Here is a 12,103-nt window from a genome sequence, read left to right on the forward strand (position 1 = left end):
GACACACTAAGTGGAATCTGCAGTTGGTGCAGCTTTCCCTGCACTTTACCAACTTCACCTCACAGGGGATCTCTCTCTCCCTGCTGCTACCAGATCTGTGCCAGCTCTCTCCTTGCTTTCCTGTCTTGTCTTCTCCTTTCCCAGCATTCCTCACACAGTCACATGGCCTCAGCCTTACTGTTTCCGGATTACCTAACACTGCCATCTGCAGGCTGGAGGTGACCTTTGCATCATCCTCATTTGTCTGTGTATTACACTGCCCCCTCCTCTGAAAAGATGCATCCTCGCATCTGGATAACTAAACACAATAGTCTGAGTGCCACATGGGTGCCTTTCTCTGTCTCTGGGGCCTGTGTTGTGAGGCAGGAGGATCTGTGAAGTTCTGTGGCCCAGGATCTATAGTGACATCAGGCATTGGGGTGGCATGTGACAATGGTTCCTCATCAGTTTCAGAATCGGAGTCCTTGGACCCTTCAGCATCAGTCAACTGTAGGTCATCTAGGTTGGAAGGATTGGATCCTCATCAGACAGTAGGATTTGAGATGTGCCAACTGGTGGTTGGTCAGTTGACAGAGGGCTTGGGGTGGGGGGCTGTGCAGCCAACTGAGTCCAAGGACTGAGAAACGGTTTCAAGCATGCATAATGTTGCACGGAACTGTGTTTTCCATCTGTATCACCTACTCTATACAATACATCAGGCAGTTTCTGGACAATTTCATATGGACCTTTATACTTTGGTCGTATTTTAGGACAAACACCTCTTTGTCTGGTTGAGTCTCTTACCCATACTTTTTCTCCTGGTTCATATACATGGGAAGTGATTTTTAAGTCATAGTACTCTGTTTCCCAGTAGCTTTGGCCTGATGATATTTAACCATATTTCTGATGCCTGCCAACCTGTCTGCAACTTTACTTACATAGTTGGTAAGGTTGGAAATTTTTTCATCTACATCCCCACCATTGACAAGGTCTAAAGGCAAACCACAGGGGTTAATAAATAGTTAATAGCAGTATTACCTTGCTCTTTACTGATATTGTTTATGCTTCTGATTTACGTGTTCCAGTAAAACAGAGAGTTCCATATTCACTCATTATAAATCATTATCAAGTGTGTCATGTTTACTTTGTACCAGGCTCTTAAAGGAACCCATACCTTGCCAAGCTACCCAAGCCGGTTTATTCCTTGACTCCACAGTGTTAGTACCTGAAATCCAACCCGCCCAGGTCAGCTCTGCAGGGACTGGAGGCCAGATCCATAAACCAATTTTTAGGCCTGATCCATTTGATGGAGTTACTAGGGAATGGACTGACTGGCTTGAAAAGTTTGAGCTCACTGCTACTATCAATACCTGGGATGAAACTGCCCGGCTGCGGGTGCTTAACATTATGCTACAAGGGAAAGCCAGACAAGTGTATCAAGGCTTTAATGCTGAAATTAAAGGGAACTACCAACTGCTTAAGGCTGCTTTAAAGCAAGTTTTTGATCCTGACTTGGGGATAGAATGGCATTGTCAGAATGTTCTTAATAAAAGGCGAGAACCACAAGAAATTGTTGCAGCATTTGGATATCAACTACAGAAATTGGCAGTAAAAGCTTTTCCTCAGGCTACACCAGAGATGAATGATTCACTAGCTCTAGACCAGTTCCTTCAACATGGAGTACATAAAGAATTACGCATGCAGCTGAGATTATTTAAGCCAAAAAAAACTATCAAATACAATACAACATGCTATTGAGCTAGACATTTTGCAAAAAAATTGAGTCAGGATCCTTAGCAGAAAGTAACAAATGCTATCCAACTACAGCTCAGCCTGTCAATTGACAGACAAATGAGGATGATGCAAAGGTCACCTCCAGCCTGCAGATAGCAGTGTTAGGTAATCCGGAAACAGTAAGGCTGAGGCCATGTGACTGTGTGAGGAATGCTGGGAAAGGAGAAGACAAGACAGGAAAGCAAGGAGAGAGCTGGCACAGATCTGGTAGCAGCAGGGAGAGAGAGATCCCCTGTGAGGTGAAGTTGGTAAAGTGCAGGGAAAGCTGCACCAACTGCAGATTCCACTTAGTGTGTCAGTGAGTGTCAGTCAGGGAAGGACTTCACTCTTCATTTGTCTGTCTATTACAATATCTTATGCAAGCCGAGCACTGCCGAAACCTGAACGGAAGTATGCAACAACTCGTAAAGAATTGCTAGCTGTTGTTACATTCACGCGCTACTATAGACATTACCTACTAGGAAAACAGTTCATTGTATGTATTCATGAAGGATTTGCACATATTGCGGACCCCCTGCACAAACTGGCCGAGAAAGGTGCAAAGTTCATATGGAACAAAGCCTGTGATGCTGCTTTTTTTGGAACTGAAACAACGCTTACTGTTTCCGGATTACCTAACACTGCCATCTGCAGGCTGGAGGTGACCTTTGCATCATCCTCATTTGTCTGTCTATTACACTACTAAACACACAGCTCTGTCAGAAACATATGAAGTAAGGAACTTGAAACCGACCTGGCCACCTAGTCACCTGACCTTGAGTGACTTGAAGAATTGGATAGAAAGGTCAAGACTAAACCGTCAATTATGGCAGTTTCTTAGTGGGCACTCCTGCAGCAGTGTTTGAATTGAACCTTCAGATACCTTTACTCAATAGGCTGCCCTTACTGCCTCTGTTGTGATCACTGCAAACAGTCAACTCCAAGATATAGCCTGTCATGTTTCCTATGTTCTAACACAGGATTTGATCATATCCTATTTTTGGTGCAGTTACTTGTTCAATAACAATTTAATTTGGTTTGGACTGTGACTTAACTTCACAAAATGCAGACATGTCGACATGGATTCTTTGTCAGTAACCATATTTTGCAGTCACTAGCAGCATAGAGTAGGGAGAGCAGGTGTAGCCAAGACACACCTGGGACTTAAAATCTTTGGGGGCAATCTCTGGCAATCTCTCCATAAAGCATACATAGTTGCATTTAAAGGGGTTGTTCACCTTCCAAACAGTTGAGTTGTTTTCAGATTGTTCTCCAGAAACCAAATGGATGACCTATGTTGGGAAATACAGTCACACATTTTCTTCTGCTCCCTGTATACAGATTCCACACATATAAAACATAGAGACATATGTACAATAACACTGTATCTCAATAAGCTCCTGATGTAGGTGAAAACAAACAGCAAAAACAATTACATTGTGTGCATGAATAACAATTATATATTTAACGACAAGAGAGACAACCTGACTTCCATATAAAAGAAATATTCCTCTGTGCACCTATCTTACTTTACCAGTATCTGAATGTATGAAATGATCCCTCTTTAGTCTGAGCAAATTGTTAATATTCAACCCAAATTTGGTAAGCAAAGCTTCTTTGATCGTCAACAAAAAAAAATCCAAATCTAGTTGAGAAAGAGTGATATTAATTTCATGCAGTAATACACACAAGCCTTTCCAGACAACACAGAGCGTACTAGCTAAATGTTTGTAAACAGAAGTGTCAGGAAAGTAACTTTGCCCAAGGTTTGATGAAATCAAACTCAGGGTTTCAAGAGTAAAGTCTTCAATACAGATAATACCAATGCCACAGTTCGCCACACACCGGCAGATAAGGTCATTCAAGCTGAGCATATTGGATTTTGTCAAATTGGGAAGACATGGATAAAGCTGGCCATACATATGGAGATCCTCTCGTTTGGTGAGGTCCCCAAATGAGCAGATCTCTCCCCAATATTGGGCAATAATAATTGTAGGCAATATGGATCATAAAGAGGAGAAACGGGAAGTTTAAAGCCCAGTCGATCGACATGGCCAGATATCGATCGGGGAAGCCCGTCGGAGGTTCCTATACATTGGGCAATAAACTGCCAACTTAATGTAACTTAAGGTAATTATGGCCCACATACACAATACACAAATATCAATCCACTATAGCTGAAATTGACTAAACTTGCCCATGTGGCACTATCTTAAAATGTGTTTAATTTTTATCTACAAAAATGATTTTTTTTTTCCAATGCACAATATCTGCAGTCAGCAAAAATTCTCCAAACATAATTCATTCTAATTCAATACACTGTAAACAAAGTTACTCAGAAGAATAAAGCCTGAAATAAGTTACAGGTTATTTAGGGTATGTTGAACATACTTTTTGTAACAGAATTGTTACACATCTCTTTACATGAATGCAGCTCTGAGCTGTTCTGTCTAGACATGTTTTCATGTCTAAAGCCGATGGACTAGCTAAGCACCCAAAACCATATCATTATTCTTTTGGGTGCAGACCACCCAACTCTGCAGGGACATGTGATTTAAACAAAGTAATAATAATTGGTAGGGAACAGTATTCAGAGATAAAACTGCCCTGGAGCAAGCTTTAAAGAAATAATGACACTAGAATATAATCTTTTTTTTATACCTATCATAACATTGTCTCTAAATGCAATAAAAGTATTTGCCTGATGCTTTTACATTACCTTTCTTACCCCCATGTTCCTCTATGGGCGGGGCTGCCATATTTGTGCAGCAATAGTCTGTTAGCATTAGAAACTCTGACAGGTTAAGAAGGGACAGTCAGGTTGACAAAGCAGTCAGGCTTAGGAACTTCAATTACTTACAAAATTTGGACTATCAGCGAAAAATCATTAACAACCTATAGGCAACTTTTAATGTAGTTTAATATTTTGAAAAGAAAATTTTTAGTGTCAGTATCACTTTAAGGGACAGTATTCACCTAAAAACACCTTTGTTAAAACAATGATCACATAAAATAGGACTTGTGTTGAAATTACATTCTGCCTATTGTTTTAAAAAACAAAACAAAAAAAATCTATATTTTGGCATTATAAAGCACTAATTTGAAATTTGGGACATATTCACTCACCACCCCCTTCCTTTAACAGGGACATTTAATCAGAGCTCCCTATATTTCTTTGAACACACAAACCCCTCCCTTCTCAAATAGCAGCCATTGAGTAGTTAATCATTAGGGGCTTCTCAGTGAACTGGTAATTCGTTTTATCAGCTAATTTGAAGTTTTTTGGGACCAGAAGTAACAGAAGTACTAATCTGAAAAAGGCACCATATTCTTGTTTAGTGCCAGAAATAACAGAAAACACAGATATTTCTTGATTAAAACAATAAAACTATTTTAACATGTTAAAAAAAAAAAAGGAGTGTATACTGTCCCTTTAAGACTTCTAGAAATAGGGGCCCCAGTACAGTTTTTTGTAAAGCCTCTGTTGAATTAAGGGAAACAGTCTTTTAAAGGCACGACTGTAAATGCATGAAAAGATATATGATATTTGACACGGCAATGTAATTTTCATACATGTAACTCATTTACCTATTCCTCAGATGGAATAACCCCAATGCAGACACAACTACTATTAAACTAATTACCTTTATGTTGTAAAACACACACTTGTTACATAGTTAAACCCTTATTACTCATATATACAACAGAACTATCATGCAATAAACAGTGTTTTTGAATGACATATGGATTTTATGGTCCTACATTCTGTCGAAAATAAATTGTGGAAAGAAATGTAAAGCAAGAAAAATAGAACGGAGAACGTTCTCTAACCTGGCATGTTAAAAATCCACAGGGATATAAAAAACCGTCACCTATAGATCCCTCAGATGTCTAGAAGAAAGGTGAGCTGTACATTCTGAGGGACAGCTCTAGTCTAGGCCTTAATAATCAAATGTCAATTTCTAACATGCTTCCTGCGTTCAGACATAACGACACTAAAAAATCTATTGAGTTCAAAAAAAGGAGGGGGGGGGGATAAAGGAAAAATATGTATAATTACTATTCAGATGATTAAACCACCATCCCTCCCCACAACACTTACAAAGGGATCACAATAAAAATTTCCGTCATATTCTCTGTTTTGTCTGAAAGCTATAATTTGTAATAAAAAAATGCAGCAAACAAGGCTGTCAACAGTTAATGGCACTGCTTACCCTAAGCACTCAGATGAGCAGGGAAATAAGAGGAACACAAGCTTTTCAAGTGTTACACATCTACAAATCCCTGTGATACAAGTAACAACTGAATCTTCGAGACGACAATAGAAAAAGGATATTTACCTTACCACTATCAGCAGGCCGGCTATCGGAAATCACAGTTAGTGGGGACAAAATTAACAAGCCAGCAAAGCAGCGAGCTGCTAGTCTCTTCATCAGCTGATCAGGGAAAAAAAAAAAAAAAAAAAAGGAGCCGGAGAAAGGCTATGTTTTCATATATACAAGTAAATTTTATTTTACAGAAAATGTAATAGTTAGAGGATTGGGATACTCAAATCTGCTGTTTCATTCTATCCTACCACAAGGCCCCAAAGCCTTCTTCCTACAGCTTTGCTTTAATATTGACAACTACTTATCATATTTACCCTTATTACTCCAGGCACAAGAAAAACATTATCATCATGGGCATTCATCCTTTCCGACCTCTAATTTAATACCAAAATAAAGGGGAAAATAAGGAAATGAACTGGCTAGAATCGCTCACAAACACATACATGCCTATTATCTGTAATGAAACCCCTGATCACAAACTCTTTTTTTTTTTTTTTTTTTTTTAAATTTCGGCAATGGCTGGGAATGATCTAAAAATACATATTTCCATAGAGCAGAATCTGTAAATATGGGTCAGCCTTACCCTACAGAAAACCTAAGTGAATGAACACATACACATGTACACTTAAATGCCACAGAGCCAATGGGAAATAATCACACCTAATTTGGAAACTAATGATTATATTCTTCTGTCAGACTCAGACGTAAGATTTGCCAAAAAAGAAAAAAAAAAAAAAACATTCAAAAACGTATAATTGAGAACTAATTTGTTTCTGTTTTGCCTTTTTCACCAGCTACTTCTGTTTGGAAATATAGAACAAAGTATACTAATTCTATTCAAAATTAAAACTTGCTGCAAAAAATGAATCAAGCAGACCCATTAACATTACAATAGCATGTCAGTGAGATTCTTAAAAAAAAAAAAAAAAGATCATCCAGTACGGCTACGTTTTTGGTGCTAAATTGTCCCTTTAAATGAAAATGCATGCTTCCTTTGTATGCTAAAGACATAGCTGAAAATGGAAACGGCTGCAGTCCTGATGCACGACAGGCTGCTTAGAGAGAAATGTGTGTATACAATACACAACTAGACTCCAAAGGACAACTTACTATACAAGGCTAGACTTTCAGTGATTAAGGGTGCCATGAAACAAAACAGAAAGAAAACAGAGAATGCCCATCCAAATCTTCAGCACGGTAATTATAAATCACAAAGACAAATCCCACATTTCTGATTGGTGACGTGCTGCAGCGAGACCTTATTCAGCATGGTGACGCCTCTCCTGCTGATCGGCTTCAGTTTAGTGAGGTGAATGAAAAGGGAGGCACAAGGACCGAGCGGAAGGAAGCTTAACCCTTGGCAACCCAACAACCGGACTGAGGATTTCAGTGATTCGGGTCCTTGCCGTCCATGTACTTGTGCATTCTAATGAGCACTGTAATTTATGGCACGCCTCTAAAGCAATGCTATTATATAAACAGAGAATGCAAAGGGACAGTAGAAAACTACATTAGCACAATACACTTGCAATAGCACAAAGAGACACTCAGATAAGTACTGCTGTCTAGGGGTATCCGTCCACAGAACGGATTATAGACCTGAGATAATGTTTTTTATTTTAGCTTTACGGAGATGTGTTTACAGTTGGAGCTTAAATACAGAAGCCTTGGAAGAGAAACAACTTAACCAAATTGTGCTCATATTTTTGGCATCCTTTGCACACTGCTCACCTGTGATGCCCTCTAACACAAACACTATAGCTTAACAGCTGGGATGCTTTTAGAAGTATTATTAAGTTTGGGACAGGTAATTAACCCTATACACACTTACAGTCAGTTTGATAGGGCATCAAACTAACAATAGCTCAGAAACAAAGCAGGATCCAGCTTTAACATGACAAGTGGAATTGCATAATAAATACTATTTTGCTTTAGTGGCCCAGCAAATGAGAGAATTTTCTTTTAAAATTCCCAATAACAAGTGGCATGGAGGTTGATTTAACCAACAAGCGTAGGAGTCCCTGATAGCTTCAACATGGCACTCCTCAATGCTGGAAATACAGGTATGAGATTCATTATCCAGAAAGCCACATTTTTAAAAATGTACTTGATCCAAACTAAGATAATTAATCATCATGGGAAGCAAAACCAGCCTATTGAGTTTAATGTTTACTTAATTTTTTAGTAGACTTAAGCTATGAAGATCCAAATTAGTGAATAATCCGTTATCCGGAAAACCCCAGGTCCCGAGCAGTCCGGATAGCAGGTCCCATACCTATACGCTAAGCAGCAATACCAGTCAACAGAGCAATTTTTAAGGAGAAACATACTCATTTCCCTAATGGAGCAGAACATGGGGATATAAATATAAAGTCATCCATTTTTTCACAAGCAATGATTTGGAGAGATTTTTAGTCGGGTTAGGGCGATGTTTTGTTCAGAAGTTTTACCTGAAACCCCAGGCCAGTGTTCCTATCAGCAGAAAACTGCACCGGTTCGGGGGTTCTTCCAGCAAGCACCACGGAACGATTGGCTTCCTTCTTCTTTCTTCAAATTTCCCAGGGCAGAGACACATTTACAGTGGAACGAAATAGCCGACTTCTTCGTTAAAGTTTGGCTTTTCGTGCTACTGCGTATATGCACCCTTGCGAATTAAGAAGGAGCCGGAAGCTGATCGCTCCGTAGTGCTCACTGGAAGAACGTGTGCAGTTTTCTGCTGATAGAAGCACTGGCCCAGGGTTTAAGGTAAGTATATAAAATCACAGGGTGCCTAACTTTTGGCACCCCCAAGTAAATACAGCCTTTCCTTCTCCTTTAAAGGTGAACCAGCCCTTTAAGAAAAGGTAAACACTAGCAAATATTTTTTCTGAAATCGCAAATACATTTTTTACACTACTGTAACTGTACTTTTCATAATACTGAAAACATCTCGCGAGAGTTTGGCTGCCATATTGAAAATATGCGTCGTATTTCAGGTGTATTTCCAAACCTGCGGATCCCACAGAGATCAATAATATGGCGTTTCCGTGGCGTATTGGCGTTTCTGCTGAAAACCGCAAATACTGGCACACAAGCGCCCCGTGGGATTTGCTATAGTGCATATTCCATTAATTTAATTTTGTGCATTAAAATACATGGTTTTAAAAACAAATCTTAAAAAAACGCCCCAAGTGACCTCGTCCTTAGTGTTCCCTAATGGGAATTACAGGGGTCAAATTTGAATTTGTCTATTACCTGTATATTTTTTTTATGCAAACAGAAAATCAGTCTATAACATCTTCAGAAATCAATTATCCCCAAAATGACTCGCTTAGCATTACACATTGTTGCAGGAAAACAAGTTTGCTACAAACAGACCAACTCATTTCACTTCCAATTGTCAAGAGAACGGTCTGCTTCTCTCCTTTGGTCTTTTTTCAACCCAACTTCACTATGTAATTATGCAAAGCCATTTCTCTAGAAGTGCAAGGGAGTGTTTGCTACAGCAAATGTAACATATGCTGTAAATCTCACATTGATATGATTTGCAGAACCATATGAATAAGACATTACCACACAGGGGTCTCAATACACATCTAGTTTATGTAGCACTGTGCCACACTTTTTAACACAGCTTTCATATGGGCGCTGTTAATCTTAACTTAAGTAGTTATTTTAAAGTTATTAAGCCATAAAACATCTGGTACAAAACGTAAAATATAACTGTCCTGTTCCCTAAAGCTTGTCACCCTGCAGAACTATTTTGGAAATTAGATAGCTAAAACTGAACACATCGGTACCCATGTCTGATATGCACGGCTGAACTGTATTGCAGATTGGAATAAATGTGGGATCCAGCCATAAAGCAGCCATAAAACTACTTGTTCACAGATGTGTTGGTTTAATTCTGTCAGCAATCACACAAATTTATTTGCTATTTATTCAAAAATCCTACTTTTAGCAGCTCTAACGCAGCTCAATCCTAACATAACTATTTACAGTATACACTTTCAGAATCATTTCTAACAGCAAAAGTTTTAACATCAAAATTGATAGAAAACAGGTACAGGAACCATTATCCCTTATTATTATTATTATAAACCTATTAACCAGAAAACGCTGAATTATGGAAAGGCCCATAGACTCCATTTTATCAAAATAATCCCATTTATAATAATGATTTCCTTTTTCTCTGCAATAATAAAACAATTCCTTGTGCTTGATCCAAACTAAGATATAATTAATCCTTATTGGAAGCAAACCACCCTATTGGGTCAATTGAACTACCTTTCTACCTTTAACTTAAGGTAAGAAGATCCAAATTCTATTCTATATCTATTAACCTGAAAGCCCCAGGTCCCAAGTATTTCCATACCTGTACATACTCTTCTGCTTTGATTCAACACAAAAGGTTTCTTCAAATGAATTATTCTGTGATTTGATAGCTTTCTAGAATGGATTTCTGGGGGTTAACACACAATTTTTTCCTAGTTTGTGTTGCATAGTGTTTCCAAATCTTATCTCAGCTTTAAAGAGGACACCTTTGGCAACACAAGCCACTGTATTTCCCCCAACAAACAAGCCTTAGTTTTTAGATCCTCTAATTAATGCATGAAGCCAAACAATTGATCTTATTTGGATGGATAGGTTTAGAGGATGGGTTTGAGATGGCTCAGGACAAACAAATGAATTACCTGTATCCCCCACACAATGAACCACTCCATAAATAACCTACTAGGTTTGCTTGCTGCAGCGTTGTAGACTCATGTTTGGCAACACTTTTTAACGCTTTACCAAATGAAAACTCTATTGAGGGCTATCGAAAAAAAAAACTGGAACCAAATTGGGAGAAAAGTTTTTTTTCTCCCCAAATTGAATCTTGCCCATAAGTTTTCACGTGATAAACCATAAAGAAACGTCTTCTCATGCAACTGAATTTGGCAGATTATATCAGAAGAGTTCTCCATTAACCTGCTGGCTTTACCAATAAAGTTTTAGACACTAGTAGGAAACAACAATGCAGAGAACAAAAACCATTTAAATGTGTTTATTTCATGTTAAACTGGAAGGTTCTTAGAATCATTAAGGCTATGGCTATGTTGTCAGCGGCTCAGTAATTTTGCAGGCTGAGAGAAGCAGATCTGCGGAGTGTCCCTGCTCCATCAATGTTTTTTAAATGCATTCTCGCATGCACGGTTCTCTGTCACTCTCTTTTCCTTAATTAACAAATGCAAATTCGGATTTGGATTCGGTTTGGTATTCGCCCAAATTTTTCACAAAGGATTGGGATCGGCTGAATCCTAAAATAGTGGATTCAGACCATTCCTAGCTATTATGAACCACCGAATGTCAATGGATGATTAAAATCTATGTGACCGTTTCTGAAGGTGAAAACGTCATCAGTGAGATCATACTACATACTACTATAACAAGAAGACACTTGCATAAAATTAGTCAGCTAGTTCTAACTAGCTAAAATATAGTTTTACTCCCCCTTAAATCAATTGCTCTGAAACAGCACAATTTTTTTGTCTTTTAAGAAGTGAAAATTCTGTGGAATCTGCTGTTTCGCTTTTCCGCAACATAAAAACAAGAAAGGGAATTGGAAATAAAGAACAAATCTAACATTTGCTTTTATAAAAGCTCAAAGTACCTCCTCAGAGTGAATTTACCCCACCAAAGCTAAAATAATGAAAAAAAAAAATCCAAACTTACTCTTATCCACTGTTTATCTGTGAGTGCATCACTATAATCCACATCCCTGCGCATACGTGACCCTCTGCCAAATATCTTCTCCTCTTCTTCACAGGTTAACCTCTCAACTTCAGCATCATCTTTAATGATCCAAGAGGGCAGGTCATCTTCTTCCATCAGTCGTGGCTTGCGGTTTGGATTGCGAGCATCCTCTCTACGTCGATCAAGATCCATCCGCTAAAAAAATAAATGATCACTATGTTAAATACAGTTCGCAGATAATATTTCATAGAGTTTTTTTATACTGGTAAACTGTAACCTCCCCATCCACAAGGGGGTTAGTAGAATAA

At 38.5% G+C, this 12,103-nt stretch overlaps 1 protein-coding gene across 9 annotated transcripts in view; it reads right to left on the minus strand.

The window, feature by feature from the left end:
* smarca2.L (SWI/SNF related, matrix associated, actin dependent regulator of chromatin, subfamily a, member 2 L homeolog) overlaps positions 1 to 12,103 on the minus strand; it is a 113,515-nt gene that overhangs the window by 10,024 nt on the left and 91,388 nt on the right. For 7 of the 9 annotated variants that reach the window (XM_041564111.1, XM_041564110.1, XM_041564125.1 and 4 more), the window contains one exon: positions 11,775 to 11,990. In XM_041564111.1, coding sequence (XP_041420045.1) covers positions 11,775 to 11,990 — 216 coding nt within the window. Of the gene's footprint in view, positions 1 to 6,092; positions 6,189 to 7,190; positions 7,289 to 7,338; positions 7,474 to 11,774; positions 11,991 to 12,103 lie in introns of those variants that run through there. The other 2 variants (XM_018258560.2, XM_041564127.1) reach the window with 2 other exon arrangements.

This window comes from Xenopus laevis, chromosome 1L (genome assembly GCF_017654675.1).
Source record: "Xenopus laevis strain J_2021 chromosome 1L, Xenopus_laevis_v10.1, whole genome shotgun sequence".
Lineage (NCBI taxonomy): Eukaryota > Metazoa > Chordata > Amphibia > Anura > Pipidae > Xenopus > Xenopus laevis.